The sequence below is a fragment of the Ipomoea nil genome, unplaced genomic scaffold, assembly GCF_001879475.1.
Source record: "Ipomoea nil cultivar Tokyo-kokei standard unplaced genomic scaffold, Asagao_1.1 scaffold2653, whole genome shotgun sequence".
Taxonomy (NCBI): Eukaryota; Viridiplantae; Streptophyta; class Magnoliopsida; order Solanales; family Convolvulaceae; genus Ipomoea; species Ipomoea nil.
The window spans coordinates 1,793,821-1,820,178 of NW_017619081.1; the positions used below are offsets into that span (position 1 = coordinate 1,793,821).

At 43.7% G+C, this 26,358-nt stretch overlaps 1 protein-coding gene across 2 annotated transcripts; it reads right to left on the reverse strand.

Annotated features, from left to right (window-relative positions):
* Positions 1 to 626: 626 nt before the first annotated feature.
* Positions 627 to 19,710, reverse strand: LOC109154647 (UDP-glycosyltransferase 74B1-like). Of its 2 annotated transcripts, XM_019302383.1 has the most exons (4): positions 19,010 to 19,710; positions 17,077 to 17,828; positions 1,063 to 1,168; positions 627 to 780 (listed from the first exon to the last, which is right to left on the reverse strand). In XM_019302383.1, the coding sequence occupies exons 1-3, from the start codon at positions 19,652 to 19,654 to the stop codon at positions 1,162 to 1,164; spliced, it is 1,404 nt and encodes a 467-aa protein (XP_019157928.1). In that variant the 5' UTR covers positions 19,655 to 19,710; the 3' UTR covers positions 627 to 780; positions 1,063 to 1,161. The 2 variants fall into 2 exon arrangements, with proteins under 2 accessions (XP_019157928.1, XP_019157929.1); XM_019302384.1 differs by lacking the exons at positions 627 to 780; positions 1,063 to 1,168 and having other exon boundaries at positions 17,051 to 17,828.
* Between the last annotated feature and the right edge of the window lie 6,648 nt (positions 19,711 to 26,358).

Sequence of the window (26,358 nt, forward strand, 5' to 3'; positions counted from 1 at the left end):
GATGCGTTATTCATGGATTCATCGGATACTATCCAACAACACTCTCCAAGTTAATTGACGTGAAGTAGGCTTAGTAACATTAAGATTATATTCTCGAGTTTTTAGTTCTCATCTTTTATTGATTACACACTTAATTCGATAGTATTTGGAAGAAAAAATCAATGTTTGAACTAAGATTGTGATTTTGATCTTTAAAGGTCAATTGTATGTTGCTATATCTAGAGTTAGAAATCTCAAAGGTCTAAAAATTGTGATCCGTGGTGACTCTGAAATTGTAATTCAATTACTATTGTAGTTTACTAAGTTCTTAAAAATTTGTAATATTAAATACTATGTACTAAATTTTTAATATAGTTTAAGATTTGTAGTAATCACCCACCTTAAATATTATTTTAATTGTAAATATATTTATGTTCATAATTTTATCATAGAAATTCACACATAATAATTATTAAATAACAAAAGTTATATATATAAATAAACCTCATATAGGGTATATTTTTATAACATATTTTCCGTGCATCGCACGGGACAAATACTAGTAAGAACATAAAACACTAATAATGACTTTACCTTATCCGACAAAATATCAAAAACATAAAAATTGACCATTGAGGCATTGACAATGGACATGTAATTTCCCATTAAAATTATTTTAAGCAGTTTACAACTGAAGGTGGTCTTTCAAGCTAAATAATTGACTAAACAAACTTCTAACAAAATTTTAATCTATGTTAATAAGCATTTCCCTCCTTCAAGAGATACCATGAGCATCTTCATGTTGGATATCTGTTGGTAAAACTCAATAATAATCCTACGAAAAAAGGATTATTATTTTGTAGAAATATTGAGAAGGAAAGGACGAACGGATACGGTGTAGGTTCGGGTTGGTGGTTAGCACGAGTCGAGCGAAACACTCTTTCCTTAAAACCTTATTTGCTACCTCCTACAAGTATTAGGAGCGCACTTTTAGCCTAGGTTTCCCACTGATATTTGTACTACAAAATAGCTACTTAAAATACTATTTTATGTCAATTTATGTTATTTTTTCCAACACTTCATTCAATACTTGAAAAAGTGACGAAGGAATTGGTCTTTTAACACCTTAAAATTCACGCTTTAATCACAGCTAAGCCTAGCTATAAAACCAGCCACTTTATTTTACTCGCTGAGTATTTGTTTTGATTGTTTACCAATATTAGATGGCGACGTTGAAATATGGAACAATTTTGATAGCTATGTTCAATTGATGATTAAATGTGATGACATAAATGGTTACCTCTGTGTTATTACGTAACAGAATTGGCACATTATACTTTGACATGTGCAAGAGCCTACTTAAAAAAGGACTCTACAATATATTGTTTATTTATTCAACCTAGATTTCCAGCTCCACTTCTACAGTTCTACGCAAAAAAAGTCCAACCTAAATTCTAATCCTCAATGTTTGTGACGGAAAACGAACTTCCACCCTACTAGTAAAAACAAATCCTAAGTACGACTACTTGTGATAAAAAGATGGAATTGCCTATCTCAGACACCCCAATAGTTTATGAATAGATAAATCAGGGTGACTCAACTAACCAGCAGAAGTTATATCTTTGTGACTTAACTAACCAGCAGAGGTTATACCTTTGTGGTCCCGTTCTTGTAAACAAATGAGACCATATCAAAATTATAAGCGCAATCTTTAAAACAAAACTATAAGAATCCTACTCACCTACTATTTCCAAAGTCCAAACAAGCAGAAAAATTTTAAAAAACAAAAAAACAAAACAAAACAAAAAAAAAAAAAAAAAAACAAAAAACAAAAACAAAAACATCTTGAAACTACCTGGTTAGTGGTTACCTGCTAGGCTGCCGCTATCATTTGGAATGCAAGTAGAACAATCTATTAGGGGGAAGAATCAATTTCTCAGGCGGTATTGATGGTAAACTGGTGAATGGTACATGTTTCAAGTTATCTCAGGAAATTCAGGGCTTGAGACATCATCTGTGTCGTTAGGGAAAAACATCATCTGGTGAATTCAAGGAGTTTCAGGATTAATTTCAGATTTTTTTTATTTCTTAAGTAGCTAGGTTAAAATAAATTTGAGCCCTTTAAAAATTGAGGCCATGTGCTATTGGGCATTTTGTACACCCTAAAATCCGGTCTTGAAATTTCACCAATGTGAGCAGCAATCGTTATACCTTGCACCACGACGCGCATAGCACTGTGCGCCCTACGCCTCTCAAAACGACGTCGTTTTGGTAAGTTATGTAGGGAGTTGATGCGATTATGTGTATTTGTTTATAAATTATGTGTATTTGTTTATATAATTATGTGTATTTGTTTATACAATTATGTACATTTTTTATACAATCATGTACATCTTTTTTATACAATCATGTACATCTTTTTTATACAATTATGTACATCCGAAACATGAAATTTATATGTATTATGTTAAGAGTTGATGTTTATTATGTTAAAAGTTTATGTATATTATGTATTATGTTAGATTATATGTATTATCTTTTAAAAATAAAGTATGTGTATTTTGTTATACAATTATGTACATTCATGTATACAATTATGTGTATTCTAGTATAAAATTATGTACATTTTTAAACATAAGTTTTTTTTTTTTTTTTTTTTTTTTTACAGAAAATTAACAACGAACACATGGTAGCGAAATTTCAAAAAAAAAAAAAAAAAAAAAAAAAAGCTGAAACGACGTCGTTTTGCATCAGGGCGCACAATGCAATGCGCGCTCTGGTGCAGGATATAAATTGTCATGTGAGCAGTTGAGCTACCTATGCGGGCTTGAGTAAAACTTCTCATCCACTAGACAATCGTTATGCTATGGACCCGTGTCCAGCATGCATTGTGGACACGGGTAACGGTGCCGTTAGTGACACCGTTATTGGTAGGATATATCCCGACCGCCCTAAAATGTTCTCCGTACTGATTACGTGTGAGCTCCTTGACCCGAGCATCGTTATAGGCTTCTGGTCGGTACCGGTCATCCGAGTGCGTTTATGTTGCGTCCTTGCTTGAGGACGGTCCGACCCGACCGCTGTTCTGCCCGATCGCCGTACCTTTGCTCTACGAAGAGGGGCACGTGGCGACAATAGGCGTTGACAGGGAGTGCTCACCAGGTTTGGGCACGTGGAGGCTACATGGATTACATGCCGGTAGCCCGGAGAGTTGTTCCCGGCTAACGGCTATAAATATCTGCGGCGGCTACAGTGAGGGGGACTTTTAGACGATCAATAAGCTATTTACAGAGCTGCCCGACCGCAGTCAGTCGGCCCTCGGGATAGCCATTTAGATTGTAATTAGGTCACCTTCTTATATATAAAATAATCGTTTATCATTATTATCCAATTTCACATAGTACGTAGGCCGCTCACACGTGGGTATTAGTACTATCATTTTGGCGTCGTCTGTGGGGACCGGTACAAAAAGTGATTGTAGACGCGTATCCTACCTCAATCGTTATGTATCCTTTCATGTATCAAGCGGAGGACGAAGAAGCTAGCTCTTCCGACCACAACTACACACAGCATTTGGGTCAGACAGTCGACCTGAACCTCAATCTCTCACCTCCCCGATCAGCAGCTCCTAGCCCGATCAATTATATTTAACCGACATATCCAGCACCCGGTCAGCAATACCTGTATCCGGGACACTACCCGTATCCGGTACCACCTCCCCAGTATGGTTGTTGGCCCGGGACCCCGATGTATTATCCGCCCGGCAGCTATCCGCCCTATATGCCTGCGTACACGGCTCCAGTCTCTGCCCCCTTGAACCAACCAGCAATACCGACCGAGCCCGAGTTTCAGCCTGGTCCCCAGGCTAGGCGCTCGGCTCGCTCGAGGTTGGGGTCGCAGGGGGCGGGGGTCATGGAGGAACCACGGCAGGAAGTACCCGTTCAGGGGGAAGATGAGCCCGAGCCGCAAGATAACCGAGCGTGCGCATTTGAGCGTCTTCGACCGGCAATGCGCCAGAGATTGGGACCGCAAGATCCAGAGAGGCGATCGGTTGATTCCCCTATGCGAGCGGCCAGTCAGTCAGGATCGTCCGGACACAGTGGATCTCAGGCACATCGTCGTCGTCGGGCTCGTGAACCAGCCCGAACTGTAGAGCAAGATGAGACCCGGAGAATGTTGAACGACCTGCGTGCAGAGTTCACCCGGTGGCAAAATGAACATGCTTTAAGGCCTTCTTCTGATCATATCGCTTCATTGTTGCGGACTCCTTTTACAGCCGAGATCATGACCCAACCCTACCCGCTCGACCTACGCATTCCCGGGAACAAAGAGTATGACGGACGGACGGTCCCGGAGGTTCATATCAATACTTATTACGGGAATATGCTGATGATGGGCGTGAGTGATGCTGTGATGTGTCGAGCTTTTTATTCGACGCTATCTGGGCGGGCAGCCGAGTGGTTCAGAACGCTGGAGCCGGGTTCTATCTCTTGTTTCGCCAACCTAACGACCAAGTTTAATCGGAAGTTCGTGACCTCGAAAATCATCCGGAAGCCTTACATGTATTTGGAAAAGGCTAAGCAGTTAGAGGGGGAATCTTTGACCGACTTTTTGGTCAAATGGAAAACGGCCGTGGGTGAAGTCGAGCCTATGGATGACCTAACGGCGATCCACATGCTCCATATTTCGTTAAGAGCTGGCTATCTGTACCAAGATTTCATACTCCATCCCCCGACCATGTATGAAGAAGCCCTTCGCCGAGTGACTGATTATGCCAACGTCGGAGAAGCCAATGCTGTCAAGCGGTCTCAGGAGGTCGGGTCATCCCGAAAACCCTCTGGTCGACCAGACAGTCGGTCAGCAGAAGAACACCCCCGATCACGAACTCGCCCGAGGGATTTTACGGCGTTGAATCGGTTGGCGCGGAAGCTATGCAGTATGCCCAGTCGTGTAACCTCATTCGTTTACCACAACTCGGACAAGACGGAAGAGACAAGGAGAAACATTGTGCTTATCACCGATGTGCTGGGCATGATACCGAAGAATGCACAACTCTAAGACAATTGCTAGAAGATCTCCTTCAAGCCGGAAAGTTGGATAAGTGTGTAGGAAAGAGAGAGAGGAAAATAAAAGATCGGGAGATAGAAGAGACCATCGGCGCTCTGGACGCTCTACTCGACCGGACCAGGATCAGAGAGATCCCGATCCTAAGTCTGGTGATCGTCAAGCATCTAAGCCGACCATCCATGTCATATTTGGGGGCTTAGAAGATGCTTCACGGGCCCGAGAGCCCTGCCCAGTCGCGATCGTGGAATCCCGAGAGACCGGCAAACAGCAGAAAATGGAGCCGATCACCTTTGCGCTTGAAGATGAACCCGAGAGTGGGGATACCGGCATGGAGGCTCTGGTCATCACGATCGACATCATGGGCGTAGACGTGCAGAGAGTGATGGTCGACACCGGGAGTAGCGTGAATGTCCTTTACTTGGACGTTTTCGAGAAGCTAAAGCTCGACCGACGAGAGCTGACTCCGGTCGGAACACCCTTATCCGGATTTGCCTGGGACACCATTCACCCCGAAGGAAAAATCGTTCTCCCAGTTGAGTTGGGAACTCCTCCCAAATCAATTAAAACACAGATGGAATTTGTTGTGGTAAATCTTCATTGCGTCCACAATGCTATCCTAGGTCGCCCGACCATCATGAGGGTCGGGGGAATTATATTTATGCCTCACCTCTGCATGAAGTTCCCGACCCCGGCTGGGGTTGGAGTTTTGTGCGGTGATGTCCAGTCGGCAAGGAAGTGTTATACTCGAGCGGTCAATCGGCGAGACGCAAGCTCATCTCGAGTAAATACGATTTCCAAAGATGTCGTTAAGGACCGAAAAGAACAACCTGAACCGTCAGAAGAGATAGAAGAAGTTCCTTTGTCCAAAGACAGGTCTGAACGCAAGGTCAAGATCGGTTGGGCTTTGACCCCCGAGCTTCGATTGGAGGTGTTGGCGATCCTTCGAGAATTCGCCGACATATTCGCATGGGGACCCGAGGATATGCCTGGGATAGACCGCACTGTCATTTGTCACCGGTTGGCTGTAGATCCTGCCGCTAAACCGATCAAGCAGAAGACTAGGCATTTGTCTTCGGACCGCCGGGAGTTTGTATGAGAAGAGGTGAAGAAGATGGCTGCGATTGGGAACATTCACCCGATCACTTATCCCGAGTGGGTGGCCAACATAGTGCTGGTTCCCAAGCTACCATCATGGAGAATGTGCATTGACTTCACCGATTTGAATAAGGCATGCCCTTTGGATCCCTATCCATTGCCAAGCATTCACCAGATGGTAGATGAAACGGCCGGGGCCGAGTTGATGAGCTTCATGGACGCTTTCAAGGGTTACCACCAAATTATGATGAGCCATGAAGATGAGAGCAAAACATCCTTCGTCACTCCTGATGGGTTATACTGCTATAGAGTCATGTCGTTCGGTTTACGAAATGCCGGGGCTACATATCAACGCATGATGAACATGCTATTTGAAGATTTGCTGGGTCGAATTATGGAGGCATATATCGACGATATGCTTGTGAAGAGTCGGGACCGAGCGGATCACACTCGGGATCTCCGACAGTGTTTTCAAATCATGTGAACGTACCAGCTACATCTGAACCTGACCAAGTGTACGTTTGCAGTCCAAACGGGAAAATTTCTGGGTTACATGATGACTAAACGAGGGATCGAGCCTAACCCAGCCAAGGTGAAGACGATTCTTGATATGCAGCCGCCTACGACCGTCCGGGGAGTACAACAGTTGACCGATAGATTGGCGGCGTTGAGCAGATTTCTTTCTAAGTTGGCTGAACGGGCTTTGCCTTTCTTCAAGGTCCTGCGTAAGGTCAACGGATTCGTCTGGGACGATGAATGCCGTTCAGCTTTCAGTGATTTAAAAGATTATCTGATGTCTCCGATCGTCCTGTCTAAACCCGAGCCAGGGGAAGAGCTAGACGTGTATCTAGCTGTGTCTGATCGAGCAGTCAGTGCTGTGCTGTGTCGAACGGATCCGGAAGGTGTTCAACGACCAGTCTATTATGTGAGTCATGCGCTACAGGGTCCGGAACTTCGTTATTCCCGACTGGAGAAAATTGTCTACGCCTTATATACAGCGGGTAAGAAGTTGTCCCCTTATTTCCAAGGTCGAGTCGTCCATGTTTTAACCGACCAGCCGATCGGGGCAGTCCTTCACACCGCTTCCTCTTCCAAACGCTTAGTGAAATGGGCGTTGATGCTTACCCAGGTCGCTATAGAATATCGACCACGACCGGCTATCAAGGCTCAAGCTTTGGCTGATTTCTTGGTTGAATGCACCGCTTGAGATACTCAACCTCGAGAGTCGGAAGATCCTGAAGCATCCTGGTAGACGTTGGCCACTGATGGGTCGAGCAGTAAAAAGGGAGCGGGCGGAGGAGTTGTGATCACGAGCCCGGAAGGTTTTAAAGTCTACTATGCTCTGATGTATCAGTTTACCCCGACCAATAACGAAGCAGAGTACGAGGCGTTCATCAACAGCTTACAATGCGCTCGGGATTTGGGGGCTGATTATATCCGAGCACAGACAGATTCCGCGTTGGTGGTTGGACAGGTCCTAGGCGAATATGAGGTAATGGTGAGTGATTGCAAGCTTACCGAGATTTGGCAATAGAAAAACTCAACTCATTTCGAGCATATGTTTTCTACCATGTTCCCCGATTGGATAACGCGGATGCAGATATCCTATCGAAGTTAGCACAAGACGCCCCTGAGCACATGTCTAAGATTGCTCGGATTTTGATGATTCCAAGGCATAGTATTCATCGGTTGCCGGTCACCCCGATTCAACCGGTTGAGGAGACTTGGATTACCGACCTGATGGAATACTTGTAGCATGACCGTTTACCGAACGACCCACAACGTGCTCGAAAAGCCAAGTTAAGGGCGCCGAGGTTTCAGGTGCTGGACGGACGGTTGTATCGGCGATCGTATAGTGGCCCTTTGATGCGATGCCTTAGCTCTTTTGAAGCAGAATTAGTCATGAATGAGTTACACTCTGGATTATGTTCGTCGCATCAAGGAGGACGATCGCTTGCTCGTCGAATAATGGTGATCGGGTATTATTGGCCGTCCATTCAACTAGATTGCGAGAAGCTCGCTAAAAGTTGTGAAACATGCCAGCTTTACGCCCGAATGCCTAGTCGTCCAGCGACGTTTTATCAGTCGGTCACGACTGCGATTCCATTCACTCGGTGGGGGGTAGACATTTTAGGGCCTTTGTTGCAGTTGTCTGGACGCCGACGTTTTGTCATCGTCGCCATCGATTATTTTTCAAAATGGATCGAAGCCGAGCCACTGGCCACGATCACTTCCCAACAATGCGCTCGATTCTTATGGTGGAATATTGTCTCCTGATTTGGAGTTCCCGTTCAGCTGATAAGTGATAATGGTCGGCAATTTGTGAGTCGATATTTTTAGAATTTCCTGGCGACGATCGAGACGACTTCAATCCGATCATCAGTAGCCTATCCGCAAGGAAACGGTCAAGTGGAAAATGCAAATCGAACGATCTTGGAAGGATTGAAGAAGAAATTGCATTCAACCGGCCGTAGTTGGGCCGAAGAACTCCCGTTCGTGCTCTGGATATATCACACGACTCCCAGAGAGGCAACGAGAGAAACACCATTCGCTCTAGTTTACGGCGCTGAAGCCCGGTTGCCAATTGAGGCTTGGATCCCGACGGCTAGAGAGCGGTCGTATGATGCGGAGGAGAACGAGCATTCTTTAGCCGTCGATCTGGATGGCGTAGAAGAGAAAAGAGAAATCGCAGCTCAACGAATGACAGAATATCAACAGAGAGTGAAGGGCAATAAAGACGTTCGGGTCCACCCGCGATACTTCCAGGTCGGGGATTATGTGCTTCGACGACGAGAGGCAAGCCAACCCCTAGAAGGAGGCAAATTGGCTCAGAATTGGGAAGGGTCGTACGTAGTTACATCAGTCGTTCGCCCAGGCACTTATCGTATAGAGACAACCACCAGGAGACTAATTAAGGGAACTTAGAATTCGGAAAATTTGGTGTTGTATCCCCATTAAATTTTGTGTGTATGTTTGGGTGGGGTGGGGGCTCAACCTACGAGTGGGCACGCCCATCTTTTGTTGTGTGTCTAAGATAATGTTTATATGTATGACCGTCTGCGCATGGAATTGAAATATGTAAGGTCGATCGATGATTGCCCGATCGTCTGCGCACGGGGGCTCTATCGACTTAATAAGAAATGTAAATAGTAGGTAGATCGTTGAATCAAGTCAGGAAGGTGATTTTGATCATGAATTAAGCGATTCGTCGACTCACAACTTCCAAGACTCGGCCTAAACGATCAAGACGGGCGAAAGCCCAACGACCACAATGTTGTTAAAACTTGCCCGATAATACCAGGATCTAAAATTTCGGTTATAGCCGATAAGGGTAAAAACCCCCACTCGGCACCGACCGGCGGGGGTAAAAACCTAATGACTTTAAAAGTCCTTCACATTTTCAAGCGGGCTGCTCACAATGCCTATTGGATAAAATCTAAATCCGGCGAATGGTCGGATAACGACAGCAATCGGGAAAGAATGTCAGAAGACATAAGCCCGGGCAATCTCAAACATATCCTAACCTCTTAACCACTGCCGCACTTACTCGTTCCTCGTATGTCCGGCAGTGTGGGCTAGAGAGGGAATGAGGTTAATTAAAGTCGTTCGGCCTCAATCGGCCGGGTTAGCGACTGTGAAATGTTAAGCTGAAATAAGCACAACAAGCGTAAAACAACGAGCATAAAGTGTTAAGCTTAAAACAAACACAAGAATACACAAAAATAAGAAGGATGATTCATTGAGATTTCAAAAAGTTGCCCGGTACAAAGCGGGACCAGGCTCTCGATCGAGTTGAGTTTACAAAAGTTGGCGGAAATAGAAAGGGTCGGTCGGTGATTATACAACCTTCCCTTTGGCTTTGTCACTAGGGCTTGGCTCGGCCGTGGTCCCTGATGCGGATGGCTCGGTAAATGGTGTCGGTCCAGGGTCGGCGATCTCCTCGGGAAGAGTGGTTAACACCGCCTTCAGATCTTCGCCCACGAAGACCTCCTCCATTATTGATCGGGTCTACGCCCGCATCGCCCGTTGGCCGGACGCATAGGCCCAATGACCAAACGTCCAGATCTTCTCTTCCCCGAGCTTATTCTTCATCAGAGCTCGGAAGAATTTGTCGGCCGTGGGTTCATCACGGCATAAGAACTTCTCTAAGCCCTCAAAGTTGCCCAGTCGGGTTTTCAGTTCGCCTGCCTCCTTCAAGGCAACTCGAGCATCCTTCTCGGCCGCCGCTCGGGCATCCTTCTCGGCCTTCAGCTCTTTTTGGAGATCGACGATCTCCTTGCCGCCTCGATCGGCGATTTTCTTTAACGCCTCAGCCTCGTTGGCCAACAAGGCCCGGAACTGTAGGCTGAGGATTGCTCGGGAAGCCTACAAAAGTATTGACAAGTTAGATGATCGACTAAGAGAACGCTCGAAAGCTAGAAATGAAACTATAAGGATGATGAAGCAAACCTCAACCAAGTCTCGAGCTCCCTTCACAGCTATCTGGCTCGGGGTCCACCCGGCCGTGTCCTCGCCGATTGGCAGAAGAGTGTTGATCCTGTTGAGGACGGACAAATCTTCGCCTGCCTGTTCCTTGCCCGGGACGACGTCGCTCGGGGGGCTTTGCTTGCGATGACGCTTAAGAGCGCCTGTTTCTTCTACGTCCTTCCCGGGCGCTTTCTCCTTACCCTTTCGTCCCGGGGCTCAGGGGGCCAGCGGGTCGCTCACGGCGTCGGTTTGAAGAGTGGTGGAAGCACCGAGTGGCTGTGCGGTCGGGATGGAAGCGTTGTCGACCTCTTGCCCGGCCGACGTCTCGGCATCAGTAGCCTTCTTCCCGAGCGTCATTTTAGCTCGGGGGGCCCGGGGAGCATTGACCGTTGGAAAACCTCGAGTAGGACCCATTTTTGCATCAAAAGAAATATAGGGTTAGATTTAGTGGTCGATCGACGTAAAAGGGCCGAGGAAGTATGATAGGTGTTAGACCTTCGTCGGTCGGTTCGGCTTGAGGCGCCACTACAGCGATCGATACGGCCGTCGGTCGAGGTTTATACTTCAGCTCTTGATCGTATCGGGGCGGCGGCAATCGGGCGTTATCGTATGCTTCCCTCGACTGAAATACCTTATACTTGTAAAACTCACACGAGATGCGGAAGGTTGCTTCGCGAAGAACCCGGGTGGCCGGTGGTTGCACTTGTTTCCTATAGTGTGTTCCCCAAGTCCGGTCAACCGTAGAATCTAAGGGTCGTACTCGACCGAGAAGATCCTATTCTTCCACCCCCGGTTATTTCCGGGTAGGTTGTCGATCGAGCATAAGTGGTCCCGGGATTGGATCATCAGGAAATCACTACCGTAGATGGTTGTTAGGGGCTTGACGGTGTAAATGTAGTTGAAGAGCTCCATCGAGCACACGACGTTGTGCCGAGAGTAGATTTGGGGGAAACACGCCAGTATCCGGTGGGCGTTCGGGCAGATCTGAGCTGGTAAGACCCGGTAGTAGCCGAGGAAGGCGGTCAACAAAGGGGGAAAGGGAAAGACGACCGGGGCAAGTAGGGAGTCGTAATGCATCCCGATCCACTTCCCTTGGTGCCATTCCTTGATTCCCCCGAGGCTCCTACGGGTATCAAACTTTACTCGACTGGTGAGTAGGGCCGAGATCTTCGCCGCTTCGCGGGTCGTTAGCAGACACTCCTGCTGCTCAACGCTCTCGCTGTTGAGGAATACGAACTCCGGTTCTTCGGCTGTTGATTGGGTCGGCTCTTCATCGGTCGGATCGAGCGTAGCTTCCCCGTCGCGAGATGGGACGTGAGCTCCGTGGTCGGTTCCGGTTGTACGTGTGGGCGTTTCCCGAACGTGCTCGGTTGGGGATCCGCCACCGCTGGAAGAGGCGCTGCTGCTGTCATCCTCGCTGTCGTTGTCACTATCGCTCGAGCCGCTCGATGAAGATGAATCTTCCGAGCTCGAGGAGTCCTCTGCTGGCTCCGGAACCGTTCTTCGTTGTTAGACGAGGTTATTAACCTTGGGGGAGGACTCTTCGATCATTGTTTCCTCGCTGCCGTCTTCGATCGTATGGTCGTAGTCGGCCCCCGAGACGTTCTGGCTGTGCGAATCTGACATATCCCCTTTATAGAGGAGAGGGTCGGTTCAGCGGAGGGGGTCGGGATTAACCGACCGAGTTTCGGATCGGTAGAAGAAAGCATTATGTAAAAATGAAGAAAATAAAATAAAGAGAGCTGAAGAAAGGACTTACCGATCAAGTGAAGTTTGTTGAGCGGTTGAGCGAGATGCAAAAGCCAATCGATCTACAGTGTTAATTGGTCGGGAAGCTCCTGTCAGTTTCCACGGTGTGGTAAAAGTTGAAATGGACCTGAGAAGGGGCTATTTATAGGAAAAGTTTTGGCGGAAAATTGCCCACTTGCACGAAGTGACCGTTTCAGATCTCAAGACGCCTGCAGCCCAACACGTGGCGTGAGAGGAGACAGCTGGGCGGTCGGGGCCGGAGGCCCGGATGACGTAATCTTCTCATCCCACGTCGTTTTTCTCCCGAGCGGGCTAAAACGTCCCGGGCTGGGGGGCTCTTGATAGGATATATCCCGACCGCCCTAAAATGTTCTCCGTACTGATTACGTGTGAGATCCTTGACCCGAGCATCGTTATAGGCTTTTGGTCGGTACCGGTCATCCGAGTGCGTTTATGTTGCGTCCCTGCTTGAGGACGGTCGGACCCGACCGCTGTTCTGCCCGATCGCCGTACCTTTGCTCTACGGAGAGGCCGTATCTTTGGAGAGGGGCACGTGGCGACGATAGGCGTTGACAGAGAGTGCTCACCAGGTTTGGGCACGTGGAGGCTACGTGAATTACACGCCGGTAGCCCGGAGAGTTGTTCCCGGCTAACGGCTATAAATATCCGCGGCGGCTACAGTGAGGGGGACTTTTTGACGATCAATAGGCTATTTACAGAGCTGCCCGACCGCAGTCAGTCGGCCCTCGGGATAGCCATTTAGATTGTAATTAGGTCACCTTCTTATATATAAAATAACCGTTTATCATTATTATCCGATCTCACCTAATACGTAGACCGCTCACACGTGGGTATTAGTACTATCAGTTATCTTCCACTTTTTTAAAAAAAAAAAAAAAAAAAATTCAGCCCGCTTCGTTATAGGAGTATATGTTCATAATTTTATCACTATATGTTCATAATTGTAAGTTCATAATGTCAGAGCTCTGTTTTCATAATCCCATAACTGTACATTCATACATCCATTACTGTACATTCATAATTCCGTAACTGTACATTCATAATTCAATAACTGTAAATTCATAATTTTCGAATCTCTATGTTCACAATTTTAGAGCTCTATGTTCATAATTTTATCACTATATGTTCATATTGTTAGTTTATAATGTCAGAGCTCTGTGTTCATAATTCCATAACTGTATATTCATAATTCCATAACTGTACATTCATAATTCTATAACTGTACATTCATAATTCCCTAACTGTACATTCATAATTCTATAACTGTACATTCATAATTTTCGAAGCTCTATGTTTACAATTTTAGGGCTCTATGTTAATAATTTTATCGCTATATGTTTATAATTATAAGTTCATAATGTCAGAGCTCTGTGTTCATAATTCCATAACTTGCATTCATAATTTCATTATTGTACATTCATAATTCCATAACTGTACATTCATAATGCTACAAACGAATAACGCCGTTAACGGCGAGACAAAATCAAAATTTTTGTTAACTAAAATGCCGCGTTTTCCCTGAAAACGACGTCGTTTTGGACTCGTGTCCATAATGAATTGTGGACACGAGTCCACAGCATAATTTGCGCCACTAGACTAATGACTTGGAGCTACCATATATTATTTAACCGTCTACGTATTATAATTTGGAAATTAAAATTGTAGAAAATAAAAAATAATTTACTACGTCACATGACCTATTAAATAGTGTGTGATTAATTATTTGAAAGTTTAACATTTATTGAAAATTTTAATAATAAAAATTTGTGATAAGGGTCAAATAGGTCATTCAATTATAGGTCAAAGTATAATTAGTTATCTTCTCTGTCAGGTCGGGGTGTCGGGGACCCTTAGGGTTGGGGTTCAGCCTTTTGAAGTATAATTAGCTCTTTAAACTAAGAAAAATTCCAATTAAACACTTCATCTCTTCACTTTTATGCAATTTAACCAATAACTTCTTAAATTTATGCAATTAACTCATTTTACAAGTAAATTCAAGTAATAGCAAGTAAATTGAATTAAAAAAAAAAAAAAAAAAAAAAGATTGTTGGCTTCTCCTCAACGGAGTCCAACTGGACTGAGGAGCCAAGCAGGCTTCTCCGTTCAGTTGGATGGAGAAGCCGTTGTCGGATTTTTTTTAATTTAATTATTTTTTTAAATTAAAATATGTTTTTTTAATTTTAATTAATTTTTAAAATTAAAAATAAAAACATTTACCAGTTACCTAGAAGTAACTTGTTAATTAATTTAATTGTATATAAAAATAAGAAGTTAAAGTGTCTAATTAGAGCTTTTTTAGTTATATTTGTGGAGTTAATTAATTTCACGTTGCCATATATATAGTTGAAGGGCCTATTTGACATTTATCTCTATAAATTTCAATTGTTATAAATAATAGAAAAGGTGGTGACATTTTTTATGTGAATGCCATATAGTAGTCAAAGTTATAATATTGTGTATGGCATTTTTTTTTTATTGAATTTCTCAAAATACTAAGAATGGTAATTTTTTTTAACACTATTGACTCTCTATTACAAGGTAGTATTTGTTCTATACTTTCTTTAAGTATTGTAGCACAAAGAGAGTCAATTCTCCACCACTGAGGTTCGATCCTGTGACCTTCTCTCAAGGAGAGTCACATAGGTGTTATCTGAACATAAAGTGCTTGACAGAATGGTAATTATTTAATAAGTTAATACCCATTTTGGTCCTCCGACTATTAGCTAATACTCGATTTAGTCCCAAAGTATTAAATATACTCAATTTAGTCCTCTTACTTTTAAAATCGCACCCAATGTGGTCCTCCGTTACAATTGTCATCTATCAACCGTTATTTTGAGGGCATAAATGTCATTTTAATTGAGGCCAAACCATTTTCTTCCTCTGCTCGCCGGCTGTTCAAAAGTTTTCCACCGCACCTGGTGGACGTCTTTCACTCGGCAGTGGAGTAGCTAGTCCCCGCAATCGCAGTACCGCCGTCAGTCCCACACCATCTGCTCCTTGAGGCTCATGAGGGTACAACGCGGATCAAATTTGGCGCAAATGCTAATAACTCAGCCGGGAATGCAAGTTTTCATAGTTTATATTTGTCTATTTATACCATCTTATTTATACTCTGATGCTAGAAGTTTTCTGGAGAAGTCAGGGAATGCATTGCTTTCAAAATTATTCAGTTGAATTATAGCGACATAAAGGGTAGCATCTTTAGGATGAATGGGATTGAGAGCTTATCACAATAGAATTAGTGATTAAGAAACAAGGTGAATTGTTTGCTTACAACTGAAGTTCAATTTCATCTTCAGAAATTTCTCAAGCAGCCACAGTCTCCATCTCATAAATAACTATTCATTTGGAGATGAATTACCCTTTTTGGTTGACAAGGAAAAAAACTTTATCTGCTGAGGCTTTGGCCCTGTTTGGTAAAAAATTGGCCTATAGGTCAATTTTGGCTTATTTGACCATTATTAATTGTTTGATTTAGTTAAAATATCAATATAAATGTTTGGTTAATTAGCTTTTTGCAACTCCAAAAGGCTAAAATTAAAAAAGCTACTCCTAGCAACTTTTTCAATTAGCTTTTTGAGAAAAGAAATTATACCAAACAGCTAACAGCTAATTTACCAAACACTTTTCAACAATCAGCTAATGTTATCAACTATTTATATCCTCTAATTAACACAATCAGCTAACAGCAAACAGCTATCAGCTAACAGCCATTTTACCAAACAGGGCCTTTAACTGGTTTCTAGATGGGGTTAATGGGTGCCTTGCTCTTTCTGGTTTGAATTTGAATGCTCTGCCTGCTGGGAATAGATTGGATTCTGGAACCCTTAGGATTAGTAGACAGGTAGCTCAGGGAGTCCAATCGATTGTGGGGGGGGGGGTGGGGGGAGGGGGGTGCTCCTTTGACGTTGAATGGCTCTCCCACCGGCGGAGATACCTCTGGGCTGAGCAGCAGCGAGCATATGAAGAAACAAGTTTGGCCTTAACTAAAATGACGCTTATGCACTCAAATTAACGGTGAATAGACTGCAATTGTATCGGAGGACCACATTGGGTGTGATTTTGAAAGTAAGAGGACTAAATTGAGTACGTTTAATACTTTGGGACTAAATCAAGTATTAGCTAATAGTCAGAGGACTAAACTAGGTATTAACTCTTATTTAATCAGATGCAAAAGGTGTATTATATATAATACATAAACTTCATGATTTTGCTAAAAATATATAATTTTTTTCTTGAAGGGAAAAATAAAAACGAAAAGGAAAATTACAAATATCTAACTATCTAAGTCATAAAGATCCAATCAGAATATAAAACATTAATGGCTTTATCTTGTCTGACAAAATATCAAAAACATACAAATTGACCATTGACCATGGACATGTAATTCCCATTAAATTATTTTAAGCATTTTACAACTGAAGGTGATCTTTCTAGGCTTCTAGCTAAACAATTGACTAAACAAACTTCTAACACGTTAAAATATACTAAGCATTTGAGTTTTTTTTTTTTGTTTTTTATTTGTTGAAGGGAAAACCTAAAATATAAAAAAAAAAAAAAAAAATCATGTTAACAAGCACTTCTTGAAGCATCTTCATTAAGTGACGGAGGAATTGGTCCATTAACACCTTAAAACCCACCTTTAATCACGACTTGATGAGCCTAGCTATAACACTAGCCACTTTATTTTACTACATAAGTATTTGTTTTAATTGTTTACCAATTTTAGAACATTTCAAATGCTCCACAAACTCATTGATAGCCTTGTCCGAGCTTCCTCCTTCACTAACCGCACCCTTAGCCAACTCCCTCCACTTTCTTGCATTCCTCTTTATCTCTTCACTCATCTCCCCTTCCATCACTTCTTTCAGACAAAACACAAGCTCTTCCCTATTCACAATCCCATACTTGTCCAACTTAGGCCTAACTCCGACCTTCCATATCTCCTCGATGAATTTCGCGTCAGTAAACTGATCAGACCACTGCGGCATCGCAACAGTAGGGACACCGAGGCTAAGTAGTTCTAAAGTCGAGTTCCACCCACAGTGCGTCACGAAACACCCGATGGCAGGATGTGCCAGCATTTCGAGCTGATTGCACCACGAAACAACCAGCCCTTTTCCTCGCGCAGAGTCTACGAACCCTTGGGGCAGTTTGCTCCGCTCAGATTCCCTCACAACCCAAAGGAAGTTCAACTCTGAGGCTATCAAGGCCCAAGCTATTTCATCCATTTGTTTAGTGGATAGTGACACCATGCTTCCAAATGAAATATAGACTACCGATTGATTTGGCTTTGATTTCAGCCATTTGAGGCATTCTTCACCAAGGGGTTTCCATAGACTTGCACCATAACCCTTGTCTCCTTCAATCCTGCCATCTAAGTATGATGAAGGTACCATTGGCCCAATTAGTTTGGCAGGCCAAACTTTTGACACCCCTGCCACCACCTGCCCAAATGATTTATGGATACATACAGTGTTATATGGATGATAACAAAATGTACATTTTATATATTAAAAATACATTAGTTGTATATTAAATGTACATTATATAAAATAATATATTTTTAATACTCAAATAATATACTTTTTTTAAATATAATATACATTTTTAACATATTAAAAATACACAGTTTGTGTACTGAATATACATTATTTGATAGTATAATACACAGAGCTCGGTGAACCAATAATGATTGTTATTTAACACCATAAAATATCATATTCCTAAAATTTATGACAACCGGTCCTTTTCCCAATTTTTCTTTTATAGTACGAAACAGTTCATAGCTTTTTTCTTTTGTCCCATTGACGTTGGAGCACTATTTTATTATTCCAACTTTTTGTGTGACAAGACTCAATCATTTAGATGCCCTTGCCTTTTTTATTGTTAAAAAAAAAACAGAGAATCCTTATGATCTTTAGGATTTATTCTTCTCCCAAATAATGTGATATGATGTTGTGATACTATATATTAAAAAAAAAAAAAAAAAAACTCGGTGACATAGTCTTAAAATCACCAAGTAATTAACATGATTATATAGTTTTATAAGGAAAATGATAAATGTATCTTAGGGAGTAAAATTCCCGCACTTGTCTATATTTTATTGGGGAAAAAGTCAAAAAGGAAATATGAGGATATTTGATTACAAGAGGAAAATTATGCCTGAATTAAATAGTGAAAATTTAAATTCTAGCATTTGAAGTTTTCAAAAAATAAAAATAAAAATTTTAGTGTTTGATTTGCAAGAATAAAATTAATGAGAATTTTAATTTTAAAGTTTAGTATCTATAGTTTTCCAAAAAAAAAAAAAAGTTTAGTATCTATGGAATAAAGTTGAAAAGGAATAAGTAGTATAAAGACCAAAATATCATACTTATGATAACAGATAAACAAAATACTAATTTTAGATTAGAAAAGAGAAGGATAGTTCTGTGTCAAATATATTTCTTTTTTTTTTTTTTCATTCAAGTAATTTTAATTCTTGTTACCAAACAATGTAATTTAATTTCTATTTCATTCTCACCTTATTTTTTTCAATAATTATAATTATAATTCATTTGTATTTTAAAATAAACTCTACCAAATAGAATCCAAATACCATGATTGTATAGCTTTATAAACTTACCTCGGATTCCAATTCTTGATAAGTGTTGGCAAATATCCAATCAGCATTTCCCACGTTGGAGAACTGTCTCATCTTCATAGCCAAGTACGCCGGATAACTATCCGGCGCCGTGATAAAGCTGGGGATATCCGGCCCATACAGCGGCGGAATCCCCGGCAGCACCAACGCCGCCCCGTTCTCCTCAATCTCCACCGGCAGCTCGAGGCTGCCGCAGTGGATATGCGCGAAAACGGCGCAAACGGCGGCAGAGTTGGTAAAGAACGCCGCGCCGTGTACGCCGTGCCGCCTCGCCACGTCCAGGGCCCACGGGAAGAACGCGTCGTAGACGACACAGTTCACCGGACACGCCGAATCCTCGTACTTGGCTATGACCTTGGACAGGGTCTTGGAGCCGTTTTGTTCGAAGGAATTGAGGTAGACGTCCACTTTCTGGGCCTGGCTGAAGCCGCCGTCGTCGAAGCCGTCGGAGATTGGCTCCACCGTGACGGCGGCGGCGTGGATGGATTGCACGGTGTAGGTGGTGGTGGCTATGGTGGCCTTAACGCCTTTGGAGGCTAAACGTTTAGCGAATTGCAGCAGAGGATTAATGTGGCCCTGTGCCGGGTATGGTAGCAACAGAACATGACCACAATATTGTGCTTCCATTTTTTCTTTTTTTTTTCTTTTTTTTGAAGTTTTAAGAATGTTATGACTTATGAATGGTTATGCTTTCAAAACAAAAAAAAAAAAATGAATGGCTATTTATAGCATGGAAATATCGGCGCCCAAAATGGGGTGTGTCATTCTGACATCATCCAAGTGGCGTCACAGCTGTACGTAACGTGTATTGTCACAATTATGTATTTATGTCGGCCACCTGTGGTACACATTAATGTTTATCAATAGCTATATGCATAGAGTAGCCATAAAGCTAGGAGGAGGGTGAGGAAGGTGAAAGGGGGTGTAGGCTGATTTCTGAGCTTTTGGGCAATTGTTCTAGTATACATGCATGGTAAAAAAAAATGTCATGGGTGTAATATATATATATAGAGCTAAGGTGTTAAACACCTCCACGAGTGATTGTTAAAGTAATACTTAAATTGAGTTTAAATCTCATTTAATAAGTTAACTTTTGTGGTGGTGTTAAGGTCATAGTTTAAGTGTTGTATTATTTGGTACTCAGTGAGTAGGGTATTAGCGAACAGAGCTTTCGGTAAACTACTCGTATTCGTGTTCGGTAAGCGTTCGTTTATGTTCGTTTATTAAGGTAAACGAACACTAACAAACAAAATTTAGAGCTCGGTTTATAAACGAACAGAGTCTAAACAGTTGTAAGTTCGTTTGTTAAGAGATCGTGAACAAGCTCGTTTGTGTTTGTTTAATAATGTTCGCGAACAAGCTTGTTTAGTGTTCGTTTAATAATGTTGGCGAACAAGCTCGTTTGTGTTCGTTTAATATTTGTTTGTATTCTCTTTGTACTTGTGTTACTTGTTTCGTTATTTTTCGTAAACATATATTATTTTTTGTTCACGAACGAATTGTGATTATGAACATGTTCATATGTTTGGTTATTAAGCATTCACAAACGTGAACGAACATGTCCACAAATAATAATGAACATGTTCATGAACGTATTTGTTAACATATGTTTGGCTATTAAGTATTCACAAATGTGTTTAATTTGGTGGAGAGTTAGTATATCAAAATTATGTCAAAATTTTCCAATGTTTAGTTACGTTGGTAGGATATGTTGAACAACATTGTTGTTTTGTACAGTATGGATTGACCAACTATCACTCTATCTACGGTGGGTAGATGAAAAGTCAAATAATACCATGCATGAAGACTTTTTAAATAAAACCTATAAATTCAATTGTATTACTCTAGTACTCCGTATAAATCAAAGCCCAAATCCAAAACAAGCTAGATATATTTGAAAACGACATTTTCAATCCCTTAGCTTGACTTATCACCATGGTGTAAAACTCAATCTCTAGAGAATTCAAACAAAGCTACCTCTAAAGAATAGTTTAGCCAAATTGTTTGGATGATTTTAGTCTGAATCGTTGCCCCACTTAACATTTTTAATGGGAGTATCATTCAAAAAAATTTAATGAAATATTTTTAATAATATATATTGTGATTATTGTCACATTCATTTTATTTATACAAAAAGTAAATGAACTCTTAAATAACCTAAAGTATAAATTTATTTAAGTGTTGCTTTTAGTTTTTCTCATTTGAGATTCATTAGAAACTAACATGAATTGCCCAAAAAAAAAAAAAAAAAAAAAAAAAAAAAAAGATAAGGGTCAAATACTCCCTCCAAATCTCCAAATATATACTAAAGTTTAATTAGACCATTGAACTAAAAAAATATTAGTTAGACCCTTAACTTGTTAAAATTATGCAATTAATTTATTTAATAAGTTATCAAAAGGTGACCGGTCAATTTTGCTTACTTGACAGTTTACATAGAGTCATATTTAGAAATTAAAAAAATTAATATTGAAAAAAATAACTTTCCACCAACAGAGAAGCCACTGGCTTGTCCCCAATCTGACAAAGAAGTCAACGGCCTTCTCCGTCAAGCTTCTCCCCAACTTGACCTAAGTCTTCCATGAAAGATCATCAATGGGTCAAAGGTTTTATTAAAAATATACAAAGTCAATTTTATAATTATTGAAAGCTTTTAAGAGTAAGGTTGATTGTATAATTATTGTAAACTTGAAAATTTAATACCGTAAGATTCCAACATTTAATTTCTCAAGATTCTAACATATATACTTCTGAAACAAACTTAAGTTGTGCATAATTGTCCGATTCAAATCAAGAGAGCGAATAAATGACTCTCACTTAACCACCAACTTGACTGAGATTTTGTCAATAAAGTTTATAAATAAATAAATAAATAAATAAATTGACGGTAATAATGTTACCGGTAATAATAATACTATAATAACGTTATAAGAAAGTAACAATAGTTGTATTGCTTTTGTTTCAGTATAGAAAGTACAGTGTGTCCTCCCTCTTTGCTAGATGAGGGGAGTTCTATTTATGCTAAGTCCTAACGGTAACAACATGAAGTGTCATAATTGGGGAGCTGAGGCTAACGGCAATAGCATGAAGAATCATGAATGAGGCGCTCAGCTTTAATTCTCTCCCTTCAATGCAATGAATTGCCATAATGTTTCCACTCGTTGGTGTTCTGCCCGTTGGAGTTCTGCCTGTTGGAATTCCACACGATGTCGGGTTAAATATGGTGTCGGGTCAGGTACTGCTTATGATCCGGGTCGAGTGCCAGCACCATTATCCTGTCACCAGCCCCCCTACTCCTGAGTCTACGGATGTGTTTGAGTTGACTTGGGAGTAAGGCTGAATTTGCTTGATATCGTGCAGAATCCCGGTTGATCCCGAGTATGTGATTTTATTTTCCAAATCACACATGAATTTTTTTTTTTTTTTTTTTAAGATGGCCGAGACGGGCTGCGGCTTAGGCTGGCATGCTGGCCGAGACGGGCTACGGCTTAGGCTGGCCGAGGTGCGTGCCTCTGGCCGATCACAGCCGAGGCGTAGCCTCGACCGATCGTGGCCGAGGCGTGCACCCCGGCCGATCGTTCGTGGCCGAGGCGTCGCTTCGACCGCTCGTGGCCGAGGCGTGTGCCTCGGTCGACTGTGGCCAAGGCGACGCGGTTGAGGCGTCGCCTCGACCGACCGTGGCTGAGGCGTGCGCCTTGGCCGATCGTGGTCGAAGCATCGCCTCGACCGATCGTGGCCGAGGCGAGCTCTGGCCTTTTTTTTTTTTCTTTTTTTTTTTTACGGACAGGCTGAGGCGCCGCCCCGGCCAGTGGCCGATACTCGGGCCTCGACCTGGCCGAGGCGTGCGCCTCAGGCCCCCGGTCGAGGTGCTGCCTTAGTCGGTGGCCGAGGCGTGCGCCTCAGGCCCTAGGCCGAGGTGTTGTGCCTCTGCCAATGGCCGAGACGCGTGCCTCGGCCTGGCCGAGTCGTGCGCCTGGCGGCTTTTTTTTTTTGGATCGAGGCGCCGCGGCTCGGCTTGTGGCCGAGGCGTGCGCCTCGACCAGGAAGCCGAGGCGCACACTGAGGTGCGGCCTCAGCCATCTGGCCGAGGCGTCGCCTTGTCCAGAAGGCCGAGGCGTCGCCTCGACCAGAAGGCCGAGACGTGCGCCTCGGCCTGTGGCTGAGGCGCTGCCCGGCCTTTTTTTTTTTTTTTTTTTTCGGCCGAGGCGGACTTCGGCTCTTCGGCCGAGGTGCATGCCTCGGCCACCCGAGTTTTGTCTTGGCCAACCCGTGGCTGAGGACTCGATTCTCTATTTTTTATTTTATTTTATCTTATTTTATTTTATTTTTTTTGCAATGCGGCGTCAGCCGGCTTTTGGTTGATCGAAGGTGGTGTTGAGAACCTTTTATTTGAGCAAAGTAACCTGGGCAGACCATGATTAAAAAATATTGTTCACAGGTCTGGGCGGACCACGACTACAAAGTATTACTAATAATATCTAACTAAATGTTCTGAGCTCCATACCCGATCGATCATCCTTGCAGATGGTGTGGACTTGTAGATCCTTTCTGCCAATCTTTTTGCATGCTTTTACGTAACAACTGCGGGCTGCTCGCTGGTCTCCTCTGACGACTCCTATCCCATTCGGAGTATGGAACTTCATACACAAGTGTTCCACCTACACTATGGCCTTGAGGTCCTCCAGTGCCGGCCTCCCCAATATGATGTTGTGCGCACAAGCGAGTCTTACCACGATGAATTCTACGTCAAGTTTGCGAATGTTAGGGCTCGTGCCTATCTCCACTGGTAAGACCACTGACCCCTCTGTCTCCACTGAATCACCCGTAAATCCAGAGAGTGGGGTACGTACTTCTTTGAGCTGGTTCCTAGGTATCCCTAACTTGGTGAAGGCATTGTAATACATCACATTGACTGAGCTTCCTGTGTCGATTAAGATGCGGTGGACCATGACATCGTTGACGTCCATCTTAATCACCAGGGCGTCACGATGGGGTAACGGGCCCTCTGGAAGGTCATCATCAGAGAAGGTGATGGCCTCCTGTCTCTGTTTCTTTTCTCTAGGAAGACTCACCACTTCTCCCACGTATAGCTGCCGGCTCCACTTCTTTCTTTCCGCGGGCGTGTCGCCCCCTGCGGGTCCACCATAGATAAAGTGTATGGTGTGCTTCTTTTGTCGTATGGGCGCCACCTCGGTTTCTTTCTCACTATCATTCTGCTCAGATATTTGGTCGTGGTCTCTTTTTTTGGTGTTCGAGGTGGACGGCTCGGTGCCATCCTCATTCCTCCAGACATTTTTTGATGGATTGTGTTGCGGCTGTTGCTGCTGCTTGGATCGCTTGACGAAATGAAGGAAGTAGCCATGTTAGATGAGTTCTTCTATTTCTCTCTTCAAAACGTGACACTCATCCGTATCGTGGCCGGCTTGCCTATGAAACCTGCAGTACTTTGTTTGGTCTGCCTTTGAGGAGACGTTCATGCACTCCTCGGGGAATTCTACCATTCCCATCTCCTCAGCTTGCTTTAGAATGACACTGACGGGATGGGTAAGAGGAGTTAGATTACGCAAGGGGACCAGGCGAGGTCGTTCGTGGTCTCGGCCTTTCCCTGCGGTTGGGTGGTTCGAGAGTGGTGCCTGGCTGGGCGGACCCGCTTTCCCAGGCTTACCACCTTTCCTTCCATCCTCTTCGTCCTTCTTCTTCCTGTCGACGTCCTCTGCTTGGGCATAGCGGCTAGCCGTCCTTATCAGATCTTCGTAAGAGCGGGGGTGGTGGGCGTTCAACTGCTTGTGGAAATACCATGATCTTAAGGCATGGATAAATATCGGGATCGCCGCCTTGGAGTCGAAGTCGTAGACATTATTGACTTCCTTTTTCCATTTTATCAGGAAGTCTTTGAGGCTCTCGCCTCTATCTTGCTTCACTACACAGAGGTGAGAGAAGGGTTTCTTACGTTGTATGCTACCGGATAAGTATGTCAGGAAGCTCTTGGACAACTCCCCAAAGTTTTCGATCGACCCATCAGGGATGGTGTTGAACCAGTCTTGGGCCGCTCCATCCAGGGTGGACAAGAACGCTCGGCACATGATGGCGTCCCCTGCCCCGATCATTACCATAGCAGCCTTGTACCTCGTCATGTGGACGCGTGGGTCAGTGACCCCCGTGTACTCCTTGATGGCGGGCAACCTAAAGTCCCTCGGCAAAGGTACGTCCATGATGCTTGGGGAGAATGGTGCTGCCATCCGTACCTCGGGTTCCGGCGACTGCTCCCGTGCCTCTATCCTTCTTGCTAACTCCTCGATTCTTCTCTGCAGCCTCTCGACCAGGGTCGACTCATCAGGGTGCCGGCGCGGGGCCGGCTGCCGCTCCTCCAAGTGTCGGTGTGGAACCCGCTCATCAACGCGTCGCTTCCCCGCCGAGTGCCGTCGCGAAGCCGGCTCTTCGACGCGTCGCTCCTCCAAGTGTCGACGTAAGGCCGACTCATCAACGTGTTGGCGTGGGGTCGGCTCCTGAGACTCGCCCACCTCCTCTGTGGGTGATCTCTCGGCTTCTCTGTTTTCATGTTGGCGAGGACCTCTGGTAGAGGATCCCTCGGCCCGTGATCCTAATCTTTGCCGCACGGGCGCCCTTTGTCCCAATCGTTCTGGTGCAGATTGGGAAGGGCCTGGTTGTCGTCTGGCCGGTCCACTTCTTTGGATCTCCACCCTTATTTCCTTGGGCCGCGGCGGGGGCACTTGGCCTTATAGTCCCACCGCCACTTGGTTTAGTGCCGCCGCCACCGCTTGCTGGGTGGTCGCCTGGAGGTTCACGACTTGGTTTGCCCCTCCATTGTGGAGCTGGTTTCGGAGGTCCCCTCCGCGATTGTTGGTGAGCTGGTCCCGGAGGTCATCTGAGGCATTGCCATTGTTCACGTTGCGGGAACCATGGGAGCTGCGGGACACCATTCTTTCAAGCTTGCTGTTGAAAGAGGAATGAGTTGTGTGTGTCGTAGCCTGCTTGAGTATTGGACTCAGGCTCTCAATGAAAGCACCAATGACGGTAATAATGTTACCGGTAATAATAATACTATAATAACGTTATAAGAAAGTAACAATAGTTGTATTGCTTTTGTCTCAGTATAGAAAGTACAGTGTGTCCTCCCTTTTTGCAAGCTGAGGGGAGTTCTATTTATGCTAAGTCCTAACGGTAACAACATGAAGAGTCATAATTGGGGAGCTGAGGCTAATGGCAATAGCATGAAGAATCGTGAATGAGGCGCTCAACTTTAATTCTCTCCCTTCAATGCAATGAATTGCCATAATGTTTCCACCCGTTGGTGTTCTGTCCGTTGGAGT

Coding starts and splice junctions, on each gene's coding strand:
- LOC109154647 (XM_019302383.1), bottom strand. CDS start 19,654: ATGGAAGCACAATATTGTGGTCATGTTCTGTTGCTACCATACCCGGCA. Junction 17,829..19,009: donor ATCAAGAATTGGAATCCGAG/GTAAGTTTATAA, acceptor TCATTTGGGCAG/GTGGTGGCAGGGGTGTCAAA.